This window comes from Melozone crissalis, unplaced genomic scaffold (assembly GCF_028551555.1).
Source record: "Melozone crissalis strain CALT ecotype California unplaced genomic scaffold, PUWL_Pcris_2 ptg000045l_1, whole genome shotgun sequence".
NCBI classification, from domain to species: domain Eukaryota; kingdom Metazoa; phylum Chordata; class Aves; order Passeriformes; family Passerellidae; genus Melozone; species Melozone crissalis.
The window spans coordinates 21,497,919-21,523,687 of record NW_026535823.1 but is presented as its reverse complement, the minus strand read 5'-3'; the positions used below and the strand labels follow the sequence as shown (position 1 = coordinate 21,523,687).

The 25,769-nt window shown below is 36.8% G+C and overlaps 1 protein-coding gene across 4 annotated transcripts in view; it reads right to left on the bottom strand.

Annotated features, from left to right (window-relative positions):
* Positions 1-25,769, bottom strand: part of ZZZ3 (zinc finger ZZ-type containing 3) — a 55,535-nt gene that overhangs the window by 16,579 nt on the left and 13,187 nt on the right. For all 4 annotated transcript variants that reach the window (XM_054286248.1, XM_054286247.1, XM_054286250.1 and 1 more), the window contains exons 2-3: positions 15,107-15,260; positions 11,127-12,688 (exon numbers count right to left, since the gene is read on the bottom strand). In XM_054286248.1, the coding sequence (XP_054142223.1) occupies positions 11,127-12,637 (1,511 nt within the window). In that variant the 5' untranslated portion in view covers positions 12,638-12,688; positions 15,107-15,260. The remainder of the gene's footprint in view (positions 1-11,126; positions 12,689-15,106; positions 15,261-25,769) is intronic.

Sequence of the window (25,769 nt, the reverse complement as noted above, 5' to 3'; positions counted from 1 at the left end):
CAGCAGGTGAAAAACTAACTCCAGCAGCAGCAGCAGCAGCAACTTACAAAAATGGTGACACAGATGAGAACTGCCTGGGACAGCAGCAGGGCTCAGGCTGTTCAGGGGCTGTGGAGGAAGGTTTGTACCCAGACCCTGCCCACAGCACGTGTGAGCCCTGCAGGCTCCAGGGCAATCACACAGGCAGGATGCCAGCAGATGCAGCTGTAACAACACAGAACAGCTTAAGGATACCCGGGGAGAGGATTTACCCTGGACAACAAAAAGCCTGTTTCCATCAGCAGGTGCCCAAACTTGTGCTAACAGAGCTGCAGTAACAGAGGCTCAGCAGCTGCACAAATTTGCATCTAAAAAAAGGCAGGTATTTAACTTCTCTTTCTTGAGCCATTTTACTTCATTTCTTCAAATTGTATTAAGCAATTGATTTTCTAAATGAAATTGAAAAAAGTAATAATTTCATTTAAAACATGTAAATACATAGAAGTAAATGTAACTAAATGTTGGAGATTTAAATGAAGTGATAATTTAATAATGATTCACATGTGTAAAGGGAAGAAAAATCATCTTAATGAGGTAGCCTTAAATAATTTAGTCAGAATGGAAAGAGATGAATTTACATTTGGGGAAAAATAACACAAATCCAACAATATTCAACTTCAGTTACTTCCCTCATTAAAACATTCACATGACCTCACTGAAGAGGTCTTTGTGGAATTAAGAAAAAATACAAGAATGTCAGGATCATTCAAAAAACACATCACACGATACGGATCTGTGGCTACAGAGTAGCACTAAAATTTGAGAAAAGGGGTTTTTGAACTAATTGTTCAGAATAAAAGGCTTCCCAGCATTTTTTTGTACTAAGATATGGATTAACTTGGAGCTATTTACTCTAACTTTCACATTCAGTTTTTATGCATTAATATATTCTGTAAGCCCAAGAATAAGACTGCAGTTTTATCAAGTGAGTATCAGAAGTACTGAAATACACAAAAATAGGGATTTTGGGATATTTCATTGCCTGGGAAAAAAACCTGAAAACACTAGTCCTGAAATACACAAATCTGCACATTCCATGTTCTGGTACTTGCTGCAGAACTGCATTCTCCCCAAACCACTGCACATCCCTTTCAACTTCCACGGGACCTTTTAGTGAGCTGTATGCCTGCAAATGTTCTTTCAAGTTTTGAACAACTGCTATTCCCACAGGTTTGTACAGGCTCTCTCACCCTGTATGACTGTATCAAAGCCAAGTATTTCTCTGAAAAAGCAGTAAGCTGCATAAAAACACAAACACCCTGAGCCCTTTCTTGAAGCCTCTGTCAATTCTGGCTTCTTAGCCTCAAATGCTACCAGAATGCTCCTGCTGCATTATGCAAGAGATCATGTGAGTTGATAATTTCCAGGAGTATTTTGAAAAGTGGCTAACAATACTACTCTCTATCTTTCCAGAGTCTTTGTAAGCAAGCACAATTCTGATCCAAACTACCTCCTGCAGTTGTGTTAAAAATCTCCAAAACTGAAAAAGTCTTTCCTAAAACAAAAAGTAGCTATTAATCTTCTGCAAAACCAGCTCCACCCTTGATGAGGCACTCAAAGAGCAACCAGCTCTACATCATTCAGCTACAGTTCCGCCATTTTCTCTGAAAGATCTGTCAGGAATTACCAAGGAAAATTATCCCACATCCTTTGCCAAAACCAAACACTCTTGAGTAAACTCACAGACAGGTCCCTTCCTCTGACTGAAGGTACACTTTCCTCAGTGCTAAATACTAACTTGTTAGCACATACAGAACCCAAAGCAGTTTTGTTTGCAGGAAAACTTTGACTCCAGAGAATGTGATTCTGTTTCCACAATCCCACTATGGAAACACTCGCAAATTCTTACATCATGTTAATTGCCAGGAAGCTTCTGGATGAACACTTGAATCATTCCCCACAGCACAAAACAGCTTCAGAATCTCTGCTGAAAAACCTTGATTAACATACGGTTTGAGGGACTGATATTTCAAAAAGGAAAGCTGCTTCTTACAGATTGACAGTGATCAGCAGAAATTCCTGCTGATTCAGTTTTTCTTTTGCAGTGACAAGTGTTCCACTCTTTTGGACTGCTCCATGAAGTCATTATCACAGAGCAGAGCCAGATTTCTGGAAGTCATGCCATAAACAATTAGCTCTTACACAATTAATTTCCATGAATCTTGTTCTAACAGTGATTAGGGACACAGCAGCCTCCTCTCTTGCTTGTGACAGAACTTGAGAACAGCCTTAGTGAGACCTACATCCATTCTGATCCAGTTTGCTGAGATCTACTTTCAAAATGCCTCTCCCCTCCATTCTTTCCCTTCTAATAGCATTTACATTTCCCATCAGAGTCACAGATTTTAGTTTCTCTGTGTCAGGACCTAACAGCAACCTTTAGAAAACACTATATGAATATGGAATCAATCTGCCTTAACAATTGCATGTTTCTTAAGCTAACTCTTTTTTTCTATACTAAACAACTTGGCACTGACCTATAAAAGGGGCCACATCATTCAGAATTTTTAAAGAAATAATTTCATTTTTACAGTAAGAGTCTGCCAGTCACAGTCTCTCCATAGTTTCTGCAGGTTTCAGCTCCCTTGAAGAGAATATCCTTAGTTGAATGAGTGATGTGAGCAACTGATAGTACAAAACAAAGATTTTATCCTTCAGGTAGCTAAATCAAATTAGTGGGGAAAATAAAGTGGCTGTTGATAACATTCACACCAATAAAAAAAAACAACAACTCTAAATCAATATCCAAAGTCAGCTGAAAGTACTTTGGCAGCTGCACTCGCCTTACATCACTCAGTACCTTGCAAAGACATGTACTTTGATGCCTAATTAAAAAGAAGTTATTTATCCTCTTGACTTCTAAAATGCTGTGTAGCTGGTGGTCATCAATTTCCCCTCCCAAAAGTAACTGCACTTCTCCAGTTATATAGTTCACAGTATGTTAAAATGTACAGTACCATCAATTCTGGGGGGCTCTGACACTAAAAATGAGTACTGTAATTTAGAAGTACTCATTAGTTCCTGTGCAGGTAGGAACTGTTTTACATGAGGGTGTACATGTCTCATAATAAAACACAGCCAAAATATATACATAAAATCCTTGTTATTTTGTGTTTCCAAGAGCTCTGACACAAAACTGGTTGTTAGTCACCAGGAGGATTTGAGCAAGTCTTTGTTTCATTGCCATCTGCTGGCACTGCAGCAAAGTACAGATTACAACCTGCTCAACCCAGGTCATTTATTACTCTGGTCTACTAACAGCAAGTTTAAAAAAATTTTGGCATCCTTCATTAGATACCAAGAGAAAGTATTGCATATTAAAAATGTAAAGACTGTAAATTATGTAGGAAAAAGGAAACATTATTGCACTTAGAATTTCCAAGTCACCCAAGGAGCTGTAGTTAAAGAAACTGGCTCCCTGGAGAAACCTGTGAATCAGATCAAACACAACCCTGTCATTTCAAAGAAGTATGGTTTTTCATTTGGGCTTATTTTGTTTGAGCTCAGAAATAACAGAAAATGCTCCCAGCTCCTAAGCTTGCCCTGAAATCTTTGCCAGTGTCACAACACAGTAATTACAATTCAGTAATTTTGACACTGCAGGGTTTCTTGCAAATTATTCTGACGCGTAACTAAGATTTTAAAAAATCTCTAACTGCACTCTGGAAGAGTCTGGGATTCAATGCTGGACATGTAGAGCACAACAGCAATTAGAAAGCACAAGAGACTGATGCAGAATGGCCCTTCTTTGATCTCCCTTCAAACACAGAAAAGAGTTAAAGGGCATAATCAATAAGAGCATACATATATCAACCCCTGTCAGGGCTTGTAAAAGCACCCATGCCTGGAGGAAGCAGCACATGGTGGATTTTTACCTACCTAATACTTAGACACTATGGCCAAGGTAATCTACTTACAGGCTTTTCTGCAACTCCTTATTAAACTGCTTTCTATTCTGGCTTAACTTCTTTACACATACTGTCATTTACTGCACTTTCACTATACATATTTAATATTCACACTTCAGACATCTTGAAGTAGTTCAAAGGTAAGTAAATAATTAAACTGCATCTCTATGTTATACATTAAACAACTGAAATACATATTATATGGCTTCTTCAAGTCTACTGAGCCAAGAACAGAACACAAAGCACTATTTCTGAATGTCAGCCTCACACCCATTTAAAACAAAACAGAATTAACCCAAAAAGCACATTTTAAAGAATATTTGTTAAAACCCAACAAATCCCAAGGCAAAAAATTAAATTGTACTGCAGTAATTTACCTGGATGCAAAAAAACCCCATTTTCCACTCAAATTTTACCTTTCTTTCAGCAGCTTCAGATTTTGTGTTTCAACTGCCTGAAAAGTATTTTATTGGTTATCAGCTTGTGATGTCCCCCTCTTTGTTAAATTTTTAACTCTTCCCCAGAAACAGAACACACACTTCTATATTTCTAGAGGCCTCATTCTCATCAAGAGCTGTCCAACACACTCAGCAGGATTTAATATTAGCTGCACAAAAGCACCCTTATCAAATACCCACATTTCCAGCAACTTTCAAAAATTTTAGTAGCAATTTAGGTCTCTGTGCCTCTAAAAAAACACAGAACTTGTTTTAGTCTTGTCAACAAAACAGCACCCATCAGTTCTCTCCCAGTTAACACAGTTTAATACAGCTTTTTAATATTGACAGCACTCTAAAACATCTGCCTGCAGGACAGTGACATTCAGTAGGAAAGAAGATACAGGTCCCTGTCATTCCTCTATTTTCCAGGCTTGAACTGACATGAGATAATGACAGAAATTGTTTTCTTCCCAAATGGCACAAAGACAGACTGACAGCCCACTCCAAACTTTTTCTCCTTCCTTCTCATCATTAATCAGAATGGTCTCAGTTCCTTTACTGAGGGAAAATATCAGATTCCTCTAGCATGCCCACTCGGATATTCCTCTCTAGAAAGATGCTGGGGAAAGCAAACAATCAGAAGCAGCTTTTTCCAGAGACAAAGTAAGAGTGATCCATGTTTCCTTGAAACTGAACCAACTGCACAGAAATCCTCAGGTAAAACAAGCAGAGAAAGCTGAAAACACTGATTATTGAACTCCTTCAACTCACTCTAAATTAGTTTCTGCAGATTTTCACCCAAACAAGACACACACATACACTCAATTATTCAGGTGTATGTTCTTGCTATAGGAACAAATTAGCAAATTCCCCTCAAGTATCTGTTACAGTGATATCTGAATATTAGAAACAAATTACAAGAATATGATCTACAATCATGAGTGGCTGAATTTCTAACAGCAATACAAAGCATTATTCATCAATATTTTTTGGCTAAACAAGTGGAAAAAAAAGTTAGAAATAAGGAAGAAAATTAGTAAAATATGTAGTGCTATTAGTACTCACTGTAATAAACCATGGATTAACACAGCTGGTCCTTGGCTTAGGAAGCACAAAACTTTCAAAGATTGCTATACAAAACAGCAGCAATATTTTTACTTTGAGCTATCCAAAGCAAAATAAAGATGTGCAACAACAAAAAATGAAAAATCAGCTGGCCATTCCTACCAAGAGCAAAGTTTTAAGGAAATCAAAAAGAAGGAGCTTTTTAAGTCTCAAATGCATGAATTGTTGTACCAAAGGAACAACTGGATTGATCAGGACTCCCTGCTAACTGAAAGCAGCTAGTACAATATGCAGTACTTGTGCAATTTCTTTTTAAAAGATACTGCTGGTCAGTTTTGCAGTTTATGCTGGAGATGCTGTTAAAACTCCACGAAAGACCAGAACAAAAACTTAAAATTAGTCATGAAGCAATTCCAGGCTGGGTTAGTTAAAACTGACAAATAAAGACAATCCATTCTCAAAGCAAAAGGCAGTCACTTTGTTCTTATCTTCTTGGTGGCATCATTATGCCTACTAATATTTTAGTGATCCCTACCAAGTAGGCAATTATGGTAACATTAATTTATTCCCTGTTCCACCACACAACTTTACACTGACATAACTGGCATAACCACAATTTACTGCTTCTCCTTCTAAGTGTGCTTGTGTGAGCAGCCAAAACCACAAGCAGAGCCTCACTCTCCACAGAGCTGTCCTGGGTCAATACATTACTGCCCCATCTTTCCTTGGCTTTCTTGCTCTTTTTTTAAAAATCAGGACTGTGATTCCTATGGCATTTGTTATTTGTTTCCAAGTGGTAATTCCTACACCTCAAAACCAGTCTTATTATTTATTGATCCTTAATTTTCCAGTTCAGATGAATTTACTAATGAGCATCCTTAGAAAAAGCCTTTCCAAATGAACAAGTAGAAAAAGAATTTTTTTACCTTTTCTTGTATTGGAATAATACTTTTTGCTTGTGGTTAGAATTTCTTTATATTTATGCATTTTCCCCCTCCAAGATTTTTGGTCCATGTTGACCAAAGAAATGGGAAAGACAAACTCAATTCCTGTGCATTCTCCAAAAACTGGCAGCTTGGAAAGGAGGTGAGACCATAACTACTGTCACTAAGAGAGACAGGCAAGCATAATTCAGCTGTTACTTGTCACATTCCTCCATCAATCCATCACCCCACAGATCCAGAGGTACCACACCAAGGCAGCCAAAAAGGAACCATCTCTGCACAGGAAAGTTCACACTCTCTTCCAGGAGTGGGCTGCTGCAACAGAGGACTCTTGGTGTGCCTACACAGATGCAGGCAGAAAAAGGAGGCAAATAAGGAAGGAGTTCAAGGGGTAAAGGACACAAATCCAAAAGAAATCAAGCTTTACTTTCCACAGGATGCACTATTTAAGTGAGGACTGCACTGTGCTTGCCAGGGCTGTTCACTGGGATGATGCTGTGGCTGCCAGCAAGATGCCTCTGTTCAGACAGAAAAATGAATGTGACAAATGTACCTGACATTTAATGGCTCCCAGAGTGGGCCCATTCCTAGGGAGCAAAAAGCTGATGCAGCACATGCCCAAGGCATCACCTCTTGCAAAGTAAGAGCTCTAGCTTTTACTGAATAGCTTATGTATTTAAAAAGTATGATTCTATGATTACTATATACTGGCATGGCAAGGTGCACCAAGTCCTATTCTACCAATTCAAGTGCAGTCAGATGAACTTTTCTAAACAACTGCTTTAATTTGATTCTGTAGGCAGAAAGTTTGTGACTGAGTAAAATATAGAACCTATGCCACAGGAAATGCTAAAAAGGTTTTTCTTTCGCACATTCATATAATATTTAAGGTGGATCCAAAGACATAACCAGTATTACCATCAATTGTTAAGTATATGTAAATCTGATTATTGCATGATCCTGCACAGTTGCCTGTATTTCCAAGATCTCTGCAACAGTACAACCCATTGTAGGTAAGAATCTACAAGACTGGGTTTTAAGAGATGTATTAAAATCCTCATTTGATCTGTCTTCACTTCAAATGTCAATGCAGCTGTTGTAATTTTAAATATTATCAAGTAATAAAGATACATTAAAATACCTATCTACTGAACAAGATCCTAACTCTTAGAATTAAATGTCTGCAGGGAACTGCTCATGCCTAAGGCTTCTTTTTCAGTGATCTTGCTCCAGGTCTAAGTGGATTCTGTAAGGCCAACTGTAGTTTATAGAGTCCTAGAAATGCAATCTGTATCACATTATATGCTTGAGACACCTCAATTCCTCAATCACAATTTCATCTAGAACCCAGGACTAAGAGTCAAACACAGATTGTGCCTTTGTGCAAGCTAATACCTGCCAAACATTACAAATCTTCAAAGGAAATAGAGAGGAAGAAGAAGAAGAAGAAAAAAAAAAAACAAAACCAAAAAAGGGCGTTAAATGAAACACTGGGCAAAGGCAGAAAGTTCTGAGAATAAAATGCTGCACCAGACAGAAAATTAAAGTAAGCTGCTGCAGTGTGAGATAGAATTACAGCATGAAAAGATACAGCAAAGAGATATGAGAAATGCCTGAGGAAAGACATATGCAAAATACTAAGCACAGCTTATAAAATTCAGCAGTGTAGAAAGTTTTACATCAGGAAGTTCAGTCTTGATGAAAGTATCTCAGGAGAAAACGCAAACATTTCTCAGCTAGAACACAGAAGCAAAAATCTCAAATATACACTAAACCATACTTTTCTGAGAGCAGTTACAATACACAAAAATTCCAATTATGTGTGTAGCAACAGACAACATTAACAACACTTTACAACTATACAACCCCCAGATCAGTCTGTTATTATCTACAAAAATGTCTATGCTGTGATAAAATTTCTGCTTAGAGATCTCATCTCTGTCTTTGTAGGACAGATCTATTTTAATAAAGAAGTTGTGGGAACATCCATCATTTCAGCCTTCTCTCTGAGTAATAGTATTCCATAATATGTGATAGTTATTTTTCCTACTATATCATCCAGTTTTCCCAGAAATATTAATATATGAATATTGCTTAAACATGTTAATATTCAAAAAGAATCAAAATACATACAGAAATACAACAGTTTACATATAGGGTTTTTTTCTTATAGTAACTCTTATCAATGGCTCTTAAATGTATCAGTATATTCATATTTTCTCAATGTCACAATAATTTCTTGCAGAGTGAAAACCAACTGTATGAATACATATGTCACCAAGCTATGTAATGTGACAAGAAATAATATAAATTTACAGCCATATAAAATAGCATCTATGACACAGAGGAATGTATTTTTTTCTGACATGGAACAACTGAATAGTTATACTAATGCCATCCTGGAGAAATCTGCCTCCTTAACCTAGCCAAGATGCTCATGTCTGAACTGGCTTTTCAAAGAGAACAGAAACATAAACCAGAGAAATAATTACCCATAATAATCCCAAACTGATGAAGGGCAGAAAACCAAAACTGTACCATCTGAAGATGTGACATGCAGAACACCAGAACATTTGGCTTAGCCAGAACTACCACAAGCAAAGTGAATATCCTTTACCTCCAGCTGAACCTGCAGTAATAGGAACCCTGGAATTTTTTGCATCTGACCCATCAGGGAATACATTTCAGGTAAACTGGCAGAGTTTGGGTTTTCTTTTTTAGTTTTTTACTTTAATACTTTTCAAAATAAGTACCAAATGATTAAACAAGGGTATAATTAAGACACTATTCAAAAACTGTTACATATGAATTAAGAGCATCCTCTAAGGAACTTTGCTATTTTTAAAACTGGATAGAGGACATAGTGCAGTGCACTTGATTTACTCTTGAAGCATGAAATTCTGGATAAATGACAACTGCACTCATATGTCAAAATATTGACTTCAGTTCTTTAGAAGGATCCTATTACCATGCAGAACCATCAACATACCAGGCCTATTTTCTTATAAATGTAAACAACAAAAAAGGATGGCTGTAGTTTACCAGTTCTATCAAAAACTTCTTAAAGGGAGAAAACATAAAGGCTAACACTCCCCACCCCCCCCCCCCCCAGTAGCATGCTCCCCTTTGGGAAAGTAGAAATACAATACAGAATGAAAACAATAACCACTTTTGGAATTTTGCATTCAGGCAGCAAGTTAGTTGCAAGCTACCAAGGCCTACTTGCAATTTCAAAAGCTCCCCAACAAGGTCTCACAGACAGGCTGCCAATCTGAACAACAACTAACCATTTGTTCATAACTGGGTATGTTCAAAAGCTAACACTGGGGCACACACCTGGAATTTCCCAGGACAATTCAGATCTGTGTTTAAGAATAGAAAAAACTACTGTTATTTTTATAGTATTTATAATAAATATGACTCCCTACACCAAACCACATTACTAATGAATCTGTGTACGAACATCTCTGATGAATATTTCATACAGATCCAAAATCATCCTAAGAGAGTCAAAAGACAACAGTCCATTTTCCCCATTTGTAATTTTCTTTCCATCTACTGGGAAAGTGTCCACTTTGGACTGATGGCTGAAGCTGCAAATATTTGATCATTATTTTGAAATCATAGTTTGTCTAACCCATGCTTGAATTCAAAATTTTCTGATTAAAATTATTTATCCATATCCAACACCAAATAAAATTTTACTATATAAACAATGCAACTCTTAATATCAAAAACCCAGTTATACTGGATTAAACATTCATCTGTGATTTGTGCCCCATAGTCACATTAACTGTGCTGTGAACATTTACACTGAACTACTACCAGTGCTTCAACCCTTCACACGAAGCAAACTGAAGCTCATCTGCACTTGGCCTTTCAGAACTCACAACAAAATACAGAACACCTACTAAAGAACAAAACACAGGAGTCAAAGCAGCATTACAAAGACTGAAATAAAAAACTGTGTCCTGATCTACTACCGGAAGACAAATTTTCTCCATAGAAACTTTCTTCAGTGAATCTCCCCTTTGTTTCAAAAGCTCTTGCACATTTACCACAGGGCATAGTTACCACAGTTCCACTCACAGACATTCAGATGATAAACATTAAAATGACTCAGAGCATAATAATAACAATAATAACAATAATTATATTCCTATATTTACATGTAATTAATATAAATAGCAATGTAGACACAATTTACTTTGGAGAAAGTTGCTGCATTTGTTAAATTCATCTTCCTGAACACAATAATGCTGAGCTGTTTCCCATGACATGAAAAAAGTATCTAACTTTTTTATGTACAGCAGAATGATAATTGTATAAGCTTTATCTGCAGTGTCCATTGGATATGATGATAAATTACTGACATCTAATTAAAGGTTGTAATTCCTTTGTTTTTCCTTCTAGCTAGTTTTTAAGAGAAAATAAATAGCAGATGCATTTTTAAAGAAACAAACACCCAAAGAAACCCAAAAAAACCCAAGTTCTGGCTCAAGAATCCTGATTGCTAAAAATGTATAAACCACATTGCTGTACCATACTGCATATTAGAGTTTAATTTCGTTTGAGGTAGAAACAAGAAAAATGAAGACTGAAGAGTATGAAAATTATAAAGCACTTAAATTTTTGTGGAACTATGTTAAATACTTAATAATTTTGGTAATAATATTAAATTTTTGGTAAGAAACAAAAGCAGAATTCATGGTTACCATAGTTACACATACTCTTTGTTGTGTTTCAATGCCACATGATCTGATTCAAAGTAATACACATCAGGCTCTTCCTCATCCTCCTCTGCAGTGTGGATGTTGGCACTCTCTTTGGCAGATGGTACAAATCCAGCAACAAGCCTAGACTCAGAAAGTGGCTTTCTTAGTCCATCACTCCCATGATCCCCTGTATTACTATTTCTCTCTTTTTCATTCTGTTTGATTTCTTCAGACTTTTTGGGAGATCCATTGATATTATTAATACCTACAGGTACATTCTTTTCAGTAGGACTAAGATTATTTTCCTCAACCTGTCCATTTTCTCTGCAAGGAGAGTTATTTTTAGGAGGGCTACTTCTGGCAGGGGCAGCCCTTCGTGGTGAAGTTCTCAACGTGTATCTGTGTTCTTGGAGTTCCAACATATTTGTCATCTGAGCCGAAACACAGTTCAGCACTGAAGAATGTGGTTCAGGTTCACCTGAGATTGATGCACTGTCTTGGTGAGTGTTCAGGTTGCTATTGGTGTTTTCAGCACACTGTTCCTTAGAGGCACTGCTATCTCCTACAACATCCACCTCCTCCTCCGAATCCCTTAACAAAGATGACTGGATTTCAGAAAAGGACCCTGTAGCTGGCTCAAATGCCTGATTAGCATGCTCCTCAGGCAAGCAGTCATTTATTGGTTTGTGGTCCTCTAACTTTACCTGTTCTTGAGAGTTTGTGCAAGGCACATAATGGTCTACAACACTGTCCTCTTTGCTGCTATTAAGCAGCAACGAAGAATGGGCAAATGAGTTTCCATTTTCTGCTACTGTTTTGTCCTTGGGCGTATGGGAACCAGCACTGTTCTGCTTAGCGCTCCCATCAACCTGACAGTCATCACAGTTAAGAGAATTTGAGTCTCTCTCACCAACTCCATTGACAGTCTGATAACCTGCAACCTCCTCAACTACTGCAGAATTATTAAACCCTTCTGCACAGACATTCACCTTTTTAACTTCCCTTTTCTCACAATCATCCAATATAAGACATCGACAAGCTCGCTTAGTCCCCGTGGAGGCTGCATCATTGTCCGACACCAAGCTTTTATGCTCCAATGGCTCCTTCTCTGCCTTAGTGGGCAAGTCTTCCTCAGAACTGTTGGGTGCCTCAGAACGTAGGCAGCGTTTAATTCTTTTCAAAACCGGTGAAACAGGTTCTGCTTGCTTTTTTTCACTATTTTCCACAGTTTGTTTATCACCATTATCTTTCTCCGAAGTGGACAGCCCTCTCTTTCTAGGGCTCACCCACGACTCCCGAGCGCTCTGCTGTTTCAAATCAGTAGTTCTGCCACCGTTGCTGCCCTTCTGAGTTTGCACAGACTCTGGCCTCTTCTTTGGTGACCTGGATCGGATCTGAGGATGGGCTGAGACCTCCTCCGGATGAGCAATACTGCGGTTCCTTAATGTTCTACCACAAAAATTTTCATCCAAACCATTTAAACCCACTGTAGATCTTGTAACACGAGTAGATCGAGAAGCAGCCATACTATGGCAAGTCCCTAAAGTATGTTCATTGTGATCCACTCACTGGGAAACCTTTGAAAAAAATGTAAACAAAACAGTCAGAAAAAATATTCAAAAACACCTGGAGACAGAGCAAATGTGAAGAATGTATTGCCACAAATGTACCAATGTAAAATTGAATAAGCCCATTCAATGTATTCATACTGCTTCTTTCCGTGGCATTTCTTTAGTGCACTAAATTTTTCCATCTCAGCTACAAAGTAGCTGACTTGGTATTTGTGGTTGTTCTGGCTTTAGTACTTGTGTGAGTATTGCTCATATTTATGCCTTATGTAAGGCTGGAATGTCCCAGTTAGGCACTAGTTACTAAAATACACTATTTTTATGTATTGTACATATATTATAACGTATTGATATTATTATTTACATTTTTCTGTTTAAGTTAAAGGTACGAGACTGCATTTTTAATATCCCACAGTTTCCAATTACATGGTTTCACAGACTAAGAAGTAAATTATTAAAATTGCATTTGCTTACTCAGTTGTTGCTTAAAGAAAAAACAAATCTCTCATATATGACAAAACAGAACTGCAATTCTAATTTAGCAAGGAATTAAAAAAATAAAGCACACCACTAAAAAATACTTACAGTTATTAGTAAAAATGAAATAAAACAAAATTTCTGAATCAGAATCATAAAATCATTCCAGCTGGAAAAGCCTTTGGGAGGCAATTCTATCCAACCTCCATTCAAATGAACATGAGGCGTAAATTGAGATTTTGTTTCATGGAACATTATCCAGCTGAGTCTTGCAAAACACTACAGATATTCCACAACTTCTCTGGGCAACCTGTTCCAGTCCTTAAAGCAAAAATATTTTTTCTTATTTTCCTTATTTCAGGTGGGATCTCTCCTACTTCTGCACCACTTCTGACAACAAAAGCCTAACTCTATCAGGAATCTCATCTGAGGTACTGGAAGGCTGTTTCAGCTGGTGAGATGGATCACCAGTCAGATCAGATTTAAGTAAAATCAGACTTAAAGGTAAGTTTAAAACATCCCATTTAAGAGTGGCTGTATTTCACATTTCAGGGTGAAATGTAGGAGTACTTGACCTGCCCAGCATCTCAAAATAATTTTTAGGAGAACTCTGTTCAGTCTTACCCTTCTATTAATTTAATCTTTATAAGTTCAATATGTCAAACTCCATATCACCACAGACCTGTCATAATAGCCTTGCTAATGAATAGATTCATTTCACGTTTGTGCATAATGGTACATCTTCCCTTTTTCATTGACCCAAATTCCAGATTATACAAATCCTTTCAACTGTCATATGATGTGAAGACTACAAATTTTAAATATGGAATCAAACCTTTTACACATTACTTAGAAATGCTGAAAATAACAAATGGAGAAAATTGTTTCAAGAGGCATTTTTCATTTTCAGTGAAGAAGGGGAAAACAAGAACATATATTCATAAATTCTCCCAAATCTAGTATTTAAGTGTCAGATGGTCCTAGAACAGAAAAGGGAATGGGACAAGACAAGTACACTCTCATCCAATAAAATTCTGTTTAACAATTACCAGTATTTACTGTATTGTGTGTTTAGAAATTCACAATGCAAGCAGTATTTCTTAAGGAAAGCAATGTATCCTAACAGCATTGCTTGGTGTAGTTTTGGACAAAACTGTAGAGGAAAGCACATTAATTTTGTGTACATATGGTATAGCTCATAAACAATTGGTATGACAGCACATCATTTTGTGCAACAAAGAAAAAGACAATTATAAAGTGAAAATTTCAAATGTTCTCGAAACTGTGATTTATTTGTGCTGCTACAACCCTCCTGCTTATTAGCTACTCCTGCAGCCTCAGATGAATGCCTGGAAAGGTGCACTGTTTGTATTCCGGAAAATATATCTAAGGAGATGCTGCAGCACTAACTTTCATTCTGTCCACTTAAAAGTAAATAAGGGTGAGCCCTCCAATACACTCTGCCTTAAGAGAAAATACAAATAATATGTCAAGCAGCAAATGGTCAAACATCAGCAGCTGACTGAAGAGAGCAAAACACTATGTGTTTTCCATCATGGTTTTTACACCTATTTTCCACATGAGTAGACCTGCCTGCATATTCTCCCTCTTTGCATGCAGGCTCAATACCATCTGGAGAGTGATCCCATTTGGGGTTGAACCCAAACATTATTTACAGATTCCATTTCCCCTAGGTTGTTCTAATTAAAGCTAGCACACATTAGGGGTGAGTAACTGACATTTCAAATTAGTACCAATAAAATAACTTTGACCAAATTCAAATGTATATTTTGGTTAGTAATTACTTCTGAACACAAGAGACTTTAGAAATCATATGAAAGAAAGAAATCTTTACTGATTTGCTGATATGATACTTTCTCAAGAAATACACCTTTTACGTGACAAGAAAGAAAGTTATTGTTTCCTTAGTAAAAATATAAAAAAACTTACCATTGCAAAACTAGAAGAAATGTAAACTTCTGGCATTTCATACAGCAGACTCTTACTGTACCACTCAAATAATATCAATCACCACTGCTGATATCCATCATGTAATCCAAATGCTTTACTAGTTTATGCCATCACATTAACCAGATTTTGAAAACTGTTGAGAAAAAGACAAAGATACCAATAAAACATTTAAATTACCACACTGGAAAAGAAGAAGAATGCAACAGGACATATAAAGAGTAACAGCTTTTTAAAGAAGAAAGTATCAATTTTAAAAGGGTCCTACTGAAAGAAAGATTCATATACTATGAAGTATTTAAGTATGTGAAATGTTAATTTAGGTTTCAAATGTAAAATGCTTTCCTTAGTAGTTTCTTAGTGATTCCCTGTATCACACTAAATGTGCAAGCAAATGAATTCACAGGAGTCGTGTTAGAGTGTTCAAATTTCAGAAGGTATTTGAAGAGACACATAAGAAAACAAGTTCTGACAGGTATTACTACAACTAATGAATTATGAAGTGCACTGTATTTTATAATTAGATACACAGTGAAAAACTCTGCTGTTTAATTTTAATTAACTGAGCAGACCTCTAAACTTATATTGGCTCCAAATCCCTGAATAACTTTCATTGACCAATGGGACTAAAATGCTTTCTAGAGTTCACATTAAACCTGTTCTTCATCCAAGGAAAACAATGTGTAGCACCTCGTTTGTAGTGGAAGTGAAATATTTTGGATATTGAAAGACAAAATACTTCTACAGATCCAAATGTTACACAATGCTTTCAATCGTCTCCAATCTGGGCATCTGTGCCAAAGACCAAGTTACTACTTGAAAAAATACACCAGCAATCACATTTAATTTAAGAACATCTAGTACTGTGAAGGCACCATAATTCACTACAGAATAGTGGTTATTGAAGCTTTCTTCATATTCTATTGACTTCATACAAGTGACCTTTTCTTCATCTTGACAATTCATATCTTCATGATCTAAACCACAAGCTGACAGATATTCCTCCATATTCTTCATTCTACACAGTTTTTATATTTAGATTACTGAAAATTGTCTTTACTTTCAACCTAGTTAGGATTTCATACTGGTAAGAACAGAAAATTAATTCACCATTAAGTTGCAATTCAAAATACAAACTGAGCTGCATAAGAGGAGAAGAGATTAATTATGTCTAATTGCAGTGAAGTTCAGTAACAGAAGATGTTTCTTCAGTGATGCTACATGAAGTGCCAAAAATTCTATTATGTAGATTACTAAATCAAATCAGGTTTCATTTATTCAGTGGGATTTCTCAATTTAGCAAACAGCAGAGAACTATCATTATAATAAGACAAAGAATGGAAGAAGAAGGCAAAGACAATCACTTGAAAAGGCAAAGACAATCACTTGAAAATGCATGGTACTCTTAATCCATACTATTGCCTTTCCTAAAGATATCTTAAAGTGATGCATCTGGAAACACTAAAAGTACGACAAAGTTTGACCAATTTTTGCAAAAGAACAGCATACCCAATAAAAATACTAGCTCAGTAACTTTGGTAAAAATACAAAATATATTTAAACAAAAAACATTCAAAGAAAACATTTAAACAAAATATTAACAGGGAGCTAATCAGAAGGTGGCCAAATCTCATCATTTTTAATTACTTTACCAGTCCTAAGTAAAGAACATATGAATAAGTTGTTTCAGGAATGGCTGGAATAGTAATGTCAGTATTTTGTCAGATTTGTACACCTCATCTCTCCTGATTTTCCTTTGCCCAAAACAAGCCTATTTTACTCACAGCAGGAAAGACACAACCCCTGCTGTGTCCATTTGCCTTTGGGGGACAGCTGAAGCATTTTAGACACAGCAAAAAGACTGCATAAATATCTTCAGAGAAGAAACCAAGGTGGGTAAAAAAAGTTTTACTTAGTCAGAATTTTTTGTCTGGGATGAAGTTTGCAGGGATGAAGGAGGGAATAACAATTTACAAAACCAGGAAACTTAAATCAGGATACAGTGAAATGATAGCACCTTAATTATGCTTAAAACCTAGAAAACAACATTCATAAGGGCCTAACAAGTGAACAATTATATAATTTTTCACTGAAGCTTTCTTGGAAAAACTGTCTTGAAAATTAACTATTATTCCTTTACATTGCATAACCAATTACAATGACATTTTTCACTAAGAACAACCACATCTTCTGTGGCAGAGAAATTCAATGGAAGAGTAATTTAATATTTTGGACACCACTCATTTTAGCAGCTATTTACAAGTTGGAATAAAGAGTGCAAGGGAAACTAAATAAAAGCCTTTCTGCAGGGAACCACATCAACATTTAAGAAAGAACACTGAAATACTGCAATAAAGACTAGAAATTTGAAGGATAATCAGCTAAGAAACAACACACTCTGGTCTGCAGAGCCCACTAAAAATTAAGAAGTTACAGGTTAAATAGAGTGTAATGCAGACAGAGCTCTTGAAATAAGCAAGGGACCCTGAATTTGTCTCTTGTGGGGAAGGACCTGTGTAAGAACCAATGAGCAAATGTTGCTGCTGAAACCATCCAGGAAATGGTCACACATTAATCAGTATGGACAATCTTCAGAGTGAGACTGAAGCTCAACTGCTTGCAAAAATTGTCTGTACATCTTGCATACAATCAAGCATTTGATGACAATACAGGATGCATACCTGGGTATGCATTTTTTGCACTTAAGAACCCTTAAACTTACTCAGCTTTAGGCAGACTCTAACAGTACATATAATCATATTCACATTACGCTATAATTTTTATTTTACTTAGCCACAAGCCTATTTAGTAAAGCTACTGAATGCTGAACTGTATGCATGAAAACTTCTAGCAACAAAGAAACAAATTTATATGGAGATGAAAAACAACAGTTAAAGACAGCAAAATAAGGAAAACCCTTCCTAAACAGGCAGAATAACCAAGTTTTTTTCTGGATTATGCCAGTACTGTCTATCTGAGAGTCAAGTACAAGCCAAACTGTTTAAAGGAATTCAGAAACAGGGATGCAGTTACAAGTATGTTCCACGTGGCCCTAAGCCAGAAAAGAGGCAGTGAAAAGAAGCAGTCAATACCTGAACATACTGGGTGTACACCAGACCTGAAACCAGCAAACCAAGAGATTTGCTCTCTACTGTAACTGTAGTGGAATTACATATATGGAACTTAGGATGGAAAAATTAATATTACATACAACATTAAAAAAATTTTTTCAATTGTGTACTGGAGGTGAGGAAGAACAGACTTCCAAGAGAAGTCTCCAATAGTTGTTTGATGTCACTATTTGATGAAAATGGGCAATATCTAAAGTCTTCCACAACAATTCAACCCTAGGAAACAGAATAGTGTGTTCATCTGATCTAGAGTATAATGAATCCTTTTCATACTGAAGAGAAATAATCTGTTATCTTTCTTCTGAGTCTCATCTAACAACCAATATGCTCAGTGATAATACTGCAGTGATAGAAATTCAAATTTTTCCTAGTGGTCAGATATGGCATTTGTGGGTATCTGATAGCAGGAGCACTCTCTAGTACCATACTTCAGTAAACCCCAAATTACTTCAGAGACAGTATCTGCTATTGGCAAAGTCACCATTTACAAGAGCAAATGTGACACACATACAGAATTACCCAAAGTAATAAACTGGTTCTCTGTGGTATGAAATAGCAGTTCTTAAATTCTCTGCAGAGCAATGGAATGTTACTTACAACAGTACATCTTTAAAAACTGAAAGCAGCAGCTATTTATGCAAACAGAATCTAATCTCTTACAGAAGTATTTGCCCAAGACAAAAAAATTAGCACCTCTGAAAAGATGAGAATCTGCACAGACACCAGATTATCAAGATTTTGGATTATCTCCACATAAAAAATACATTACTTCCTAACAAAGTAGTATTACTAAATTAGGGATGAATTACATTTAACAAATCATATTCAGCAGTCTATCACATCTAGAGTATGCCAGCATCTCTTCCCACACACACCAAGTTTCACAGAACTACATTAGCAAGAAATCAGTTTTCTGGAAACGGCATTTTATTCTTCTGATTCTACATGAATCAAAACAAGCAGTACTTTCAAATGACAGAAATAACCTCCACCAAAAGACATTATGAAGATCTTACTTGAAATAATATGTAACAATAAGCAGCTTAAAGCTGTAACAAAAGCTTAAAAGCAATAAAAATTAATAAATGTTACTAGAGTTATTCTGATATTTCAGTTGTCTCTGACACAGTAGGATTATATTGCATATGGTCAAAATATAGTCTGTCAGAATGGGACTACTTCTATTAATCTTATATATAAAAGGCTAGTAAGATAAAATAAAGAAAGTAAAAGGAAAAAAAAAAGAATCATATGGAAAAATAAGTCAACAGGTTTTAAAAGCTAGCAAACTAGCAAGGGAAAAGTTTTACTCAGAACTGAAACTGCAAAGAACCAGAATGGATAATTCAATATGCTATTTTTCTTCCTTAAAAGAGATGGGTTCACTAGGCTAGACAAACCTATTCTTACATAAGAGGAAAAAAACTCTTTAGAAAGAATCTTCTTGTAGAAATCTATTTCTACTTCTTTCTGGAAGAAAAAAACCCATAATGGGCAGTGAAAATGAATTGGTAGTTAAATAATGGGATGTATGAAATCAAACAAAAGCTCAGCCTCCTCCTAACACAGTCTTACTCTTTTCCCTAAAACCACAAAAAAGGCTGAACCAGAAAGCTGCATGGCACTGACCAGCAATGCACATCTGCTCCTCTGCACACTTCCACTCAGCAGTGCCAGCACAACTGCTGACAGCTCTGCTATTCCTCACTCTTCTGGGCTACCTGTGTGAGGAAACTTACTGGGAGGGTGGGTGTCATACAGGCATCACCCCTCTTCCAGCCAGACATTACAGGATAAGATTGCAAAAATTACTTCACGTAAAACTAAATATGAATTATACAAGTGTGACTTCACAGCAGAACTCTAGAAAAGCAACAGTGGTTGCTTTTCAAATTTCTTCTCTTTAAAGCCTGAAACACTTTAACTGCTTTCAGTTTCTTGTATCCTGGCCAAATTAGAGTTTGTGCTGAAATTATACATTGAAGCATCTGTCTCAGACTGATATTCCCACCCTGCTGTCTCTCTCCTGAATTTTCAGTCAAAATAATTACTCATTTCTGTGAACAAATATGGAAATTATTTTAAACCCTTCTTGCTGCTTAAGACACATCTGACTGTTTCCTCAAGAAGATTTTCTTCCTCCATATTTAGGAGTAAGAAATTGGGATTTGGCATAGAGAAGTTTGCCTGAGAACAGAAATCCTGGCAGGGCTGTGACGAAGGCAGGCTGAGGGCAATGCTAAATGTGAATGCACAGGTAAGGAGAGGAGCTACACTGGCAAAAGGAGTGGATGCTGGCTGAAGAAAGAGACACACAGGAAATCCTGAGGAACTGCTAGAAGACAGAAAGAACACAACTATAAAGTCACTATGTCTGATAAAATTAACTTATGAAGAAAACTGAAATCAGACTATGTAAAAACTGAAGCAGCAGCTATTTATGCTATATTATTTAAGTTATAATAACTTCCATGTCCCAGTTTAAAAAAAAATATGCTTAGCCTCAATTATTATCTATATCCTTATCACCACACCCACCCAATTCACTTTATCAACCTAGGTGAAAGTCCCACTCTAAATTATAATATGGCTTTTTCATGTGGAACCATTCAATTGCTAATTAGCTGTCCTGTTATCCAAAGAGTATCTCCTGTGCAGGATTACCAAAACACGTGACTTACATCTTTGAGATACATTAAATCACACAGCTTCTTGAAAAGCTCATTATAAAATTAATTACACTAACTTAATTACAGTAACCATTTATCAAACTGTTACTCTAGGAGAAAACTCCAATAAGATTTAATCTTTTAAGCAAAGAACACAGTTTTAGATAAATAGGAAAACTATTATTTATTCCCTGGAGAAGTTATTATTACAATATACAGAAAATATCTAGCATAAAAAGACATTGCTTAGGTAGGCTGCAATTTTAGGAGTTCATCGAGTACTTAATAACCCTGCTAGCAGTTTACAGATGAAAAGCAACCTGATGGGAGAAAATCAATGCTCCCACACTTTTTCTTAAAAGCCAGGATAAACCATTTGCTCATTTTTGTACAATATTACACTGGAAATTATTATTCTGTCTGATTTACTTTTGGAGCAGTGACTATGAACATGCTACCTAATGAAGTAAACTGTAAAGTGCATATTGTATGAAACACTGTCTAGAACATATTTTTATCCCAGATGATTTTCAGTCAAGGGCATGCATTTGAAATGCAACAATGAATACAGCTTTTTATCTGCAAAATCACAGCATCAGCTCCATGACCTCACAAGGCTGATGCCCAACTCAGAGCAGCATCACACACAACCAGGTGCCCTGTGTGGGCTGTGCTCTGAAGTGCTCCTGCATTACACTAAGGCAAACATAAACCCAGAGTTTGGAAAAGGGACACGTGAGGCAACAGTTCCTGTAAAGCATTTTCAATGTTGTTTTAGAATTAAAATGTTTTTGTTCTAATTTTTTCTTCAAAATTTAAAATATGCCCTCACTTCCCAGAGAAGCAAAATGTGAGAAGGCTGTTTTTCCAGCTGTCTACCTTTATGAAAACTGTTTTAACCACTTATTTTCCATCTGATAATGCTTTCACCTCAGTCTAGGCTTTTTCCCCTATCTAGGGGAATACACACTATTCTAGAAGCAGATCAGCAATGGGCTGGCTTTGGAGTCCTAAACGTGGCACCATTCTGCCACATAGCCCACACCACATCTCCAGTGTTCTGAAAAATGTCATGTTCCTCCCTCTGGCCATCTCCAAACCTTAAGGATGGTGAGACAAATTCCAACCCATATATGCACTGACTAGACTGCTTGCAAACCATGTATAGCAGGTGGCTATTGGGCTCAAATCCCCCTTAAAAAGGGGGCTACAATTTTTGTGAAAGCTGCAAGCTCTCCACAGCTCTGAGATGTTTACTCTCACCTAAATTTAGAGGAGTTGCTAAGCTGGCCTAAGGATTCAAATATTACTAAGTGACAACAGTAAACAAACAGAGGGACACCTAAACAGTTGATCTAAATCACACTCCAAATGCTGAAAATATATTCTGGACAGACTGGGGACAGTGAGGGCATGCAGAACTATCCCCAAAACAATTAAGCAAAAAAAATTGCAGCTTGTCACAGCTGTGCTGTGGCCATGCTGTGTCTTCTCACCCAGTGCATTTTCATGCTTCCAGAATTACAGGCATCCCTTGGCACACCAGCTGATCCTGTGTGTACAATCATAGCACCAAGCACCAGTCACCACCAGCACACAGATGAGTTCTCACATGCAAGGGGCCAGGCAAAGTAATGGACAGGCTTAGAAGCCAAATATGCTTTAAACTTGAATTTAAACACAGTAGTAGCCTGCTACCATACAATCACAGAATAATTTAGGCTGAAAAAGACCCTTAAGATCATTGTGTCCAATTGTAAATGACTTGCCTTATGTCACTTTTTGATTGGCAGCTATTTTTAAGTGCCCCAGCTCTTTTAAGTGCTCATGTGGCTCTATTACAACTGACTGTGACATATTAATAATACTGTATTACACCAATTCATTTCTCTGGTGAACAGCCAGAGAAACATGTTTTCCAAAGAAATTGTCTGAGGTGCTACAGCTGTTGACATGTTTCAGCACTGCACTCTATGCTAGAACCTCAATATTGTGGCAGTTCTCAAAACAGTGATCTGCAGTAAAAAGACCCATCCCTCCTCCTGCCTTCCACAGAGGATGTTGTTTATTTTCATTGCCTCATGCTGCAGTTTGGTCTAATACACAGCACAACTGCTACAGCCATATTTAGCCATCCGTGACAGCTTTGCATTGCAGCCTTTCAAAGCAACTCTGAGCAGGCTCCTGCTCTGTGAGCTGCATGTCAGCATCATCTACACCAAGAATGTGCCTTCCTCCCATCAAGTACTTGAAGGCAGACAGAAATTTTCTCCCAATGCTTGGGTATCCTGACAAAACTGCAGATATCAGCACCTGAAAATGTTTTTTCTTAGATGCTGTCTAAATTCTGCTTTGTGACTGACACTGAGCTTGTTAAGCAGAGAGGTTTCAATACACTCTGTAGCCTGATGTTCTCACTGTATGCTCAGGCTGTATTTGTGTTTTCTGAGTAAGAAGAGTGTTATGCATATTTCAGTCTGCTTGGCTTGGGAGTTTCCACTGGCAAGTACTGAAGGTGTTTTAAGTGCATTAGGAACTGAGGTTTTTAAAAGCTCTTAAAGGGGCAGGGAGCAGCTGCTTTCTGTTTTGTTGCTGTCCTGTCTTCAGGCACAGGAAACAAACCAAGATGCAATATGAACAATATTACATACCCATCCTTTTAATCACAGCACATCTACTGCTAAGAGAGGCCTTTATTTAAAAAAGTACTGACTTTATTGTAAGACTGCTCCCAGTTCAACTAGTACACTACCTTTTTCTAGCTGCTACTGTTCATATCCAACTACTTCCAGATAGGACAGTTAGCACAATTTCCTTGATTTAACAGTACCTTGGTAGCCCAATTTACTTTTCTAGTCTAATAAATATAATTCAAATAGAACTATGACCACATCACATGTCATTTTGTTTTACTTGATTGCCACTCTGCTTTCCTCTCTTGCTGTGCTCAGAAGGTCTTCATAGGCCAGCACATTCACTGATAAACAATATGCTGCTTTTTATTTCCCACACTTTCTGTGTTCTGTCTGGCCTGTGCTTACAGTACCAACTGGAAATACAAAGGAAGTTCTGTCTAGCCTACATTTACATTTAAAATAATAGCCTTTTAGTTACTCTTATTTTCTCAGTATGAGTATTTTTTCATTTGAATACTTTGGTATTAAATTTTATTAATTGCTAACATAATTGCCCTGTAAGAATGCAGGGAGTTGCTAGTTCTTTTCCTACACGTTTTTGCTTTTCCTGTGACCACTGACAAAGAACCTTTGGCTTGCTCCACTTTCATTTTTCACCTAGATGCAGGCTTACTCATAGGTTTTGCAGCTCCTACAGCCCTTGCACAGCAAAAATTCAGAATAGTCTGATTCACACTTTCTTGATCTTTCAAACTCACAAATTTATTCCCTTGAAAGACTAAGCTGGGAGAGTACAACTTTTCATACAGCACCACTACTCATCAGCTGTTTCTTCTCCAGGTATCTTATTAATGTGCTAAATATACATATTTGATAGATTTAAAATACATTTCAAAGCATTTCTAAGACTTTGCACTGTTACTCTAAACCCACAATTAACCTGTCAACACACTGCTGAAATACAACTACAGTTTACCCTACACATGCTTTTCTTTTGGCTTCCTTTATTCAACTTTGTGATACAAAGAATACCTAGATATTCTGCTTTCAATTTATTGTTCTTCAGGGTTTTGTTTTGCAACACTCAGTTTATGATTTCTTGCAACTACACGAGACAATTTACTTTCAAAACTATGCTCACTGTTCAAGTATAAAATGAAAGATTGCCTATGAAGCAAAAAATTTATTCTGATTCTGTTACCCTGTCCCAGCAGCTGAATGCTTTATCAAGGACTTTGTAAAGATCTTTCTTGATATTGAGATGTTGCACTGCATTTACAGAGCAAAAGGGACGTACTTATTCCTGCCTAGGCACATGAGCATATCTGTCACCTATGCAGAGACACTTGATTCCCCTTGCATGTTAATTGACTATTCACTTTCAAAACTTCTCCCTCATTAAATTTAAATGCAAATCAATTATGCTCAACATTATTAAACTTCAAGCCTCTTTTCTCACACAGAGCAGAGCCACACGTCTCTGCAGTCAGTACTTTGTCTCCAACAGCCGTGATAAGCAGATGGTTAGGCAAGAGCTGCTGTGTATAATACCATTATAGCTTCCAAATATTTTTAGCTCAGAGTCCTCCTAAGTCATATGTCATATCTATCTATTTTCTAAACTTCACTGAATTTCTCTTCCATGAATTTTCCTTGTCTTCCCTTGAGCTCCCGAAAGTTTTTAGCATTCAGGCTATCACTGATGTTTTTATAAAAAGAGAATTCTGTATTTTCATTTTTACAAATGGGAATAAAGACCTGGCAAAAAAGAAAAGGCAAGATTAGATAAAGATACCCAATGCAACTCTCACAGCAACTTCATTTTAACTCTTTGTCCATTCTGCCTTCAATAGGCTTTTTCCTGTTTTGCTTTGTCTTTTTTTATTGGCAGAATAAATTTTTTGTGTTTTATTTAGAGCTTCCCCTTCTACTTCAGTTTTTCTGACTTTGTCTAGGAAACACTTTCTCAGGGATGAAAACAAAAAGCCTCATGGTATTATTAATGATGGAAAGCTACTACATGCATAAAGCATGCCATTGCAACTGTAATGTCATAGCTGCTGCAAATACATACACTCAGCTCTAGCAACAAAGGTGCATGTTTGCAGTTTTATCTACCCTAATAAAACACACAAAACTTCAAGGCTTTAAATAGCATCTTGCCTTTTCTCATTTTAGTTTTCTGAAACTGAAGCAATTTTTCACAGAT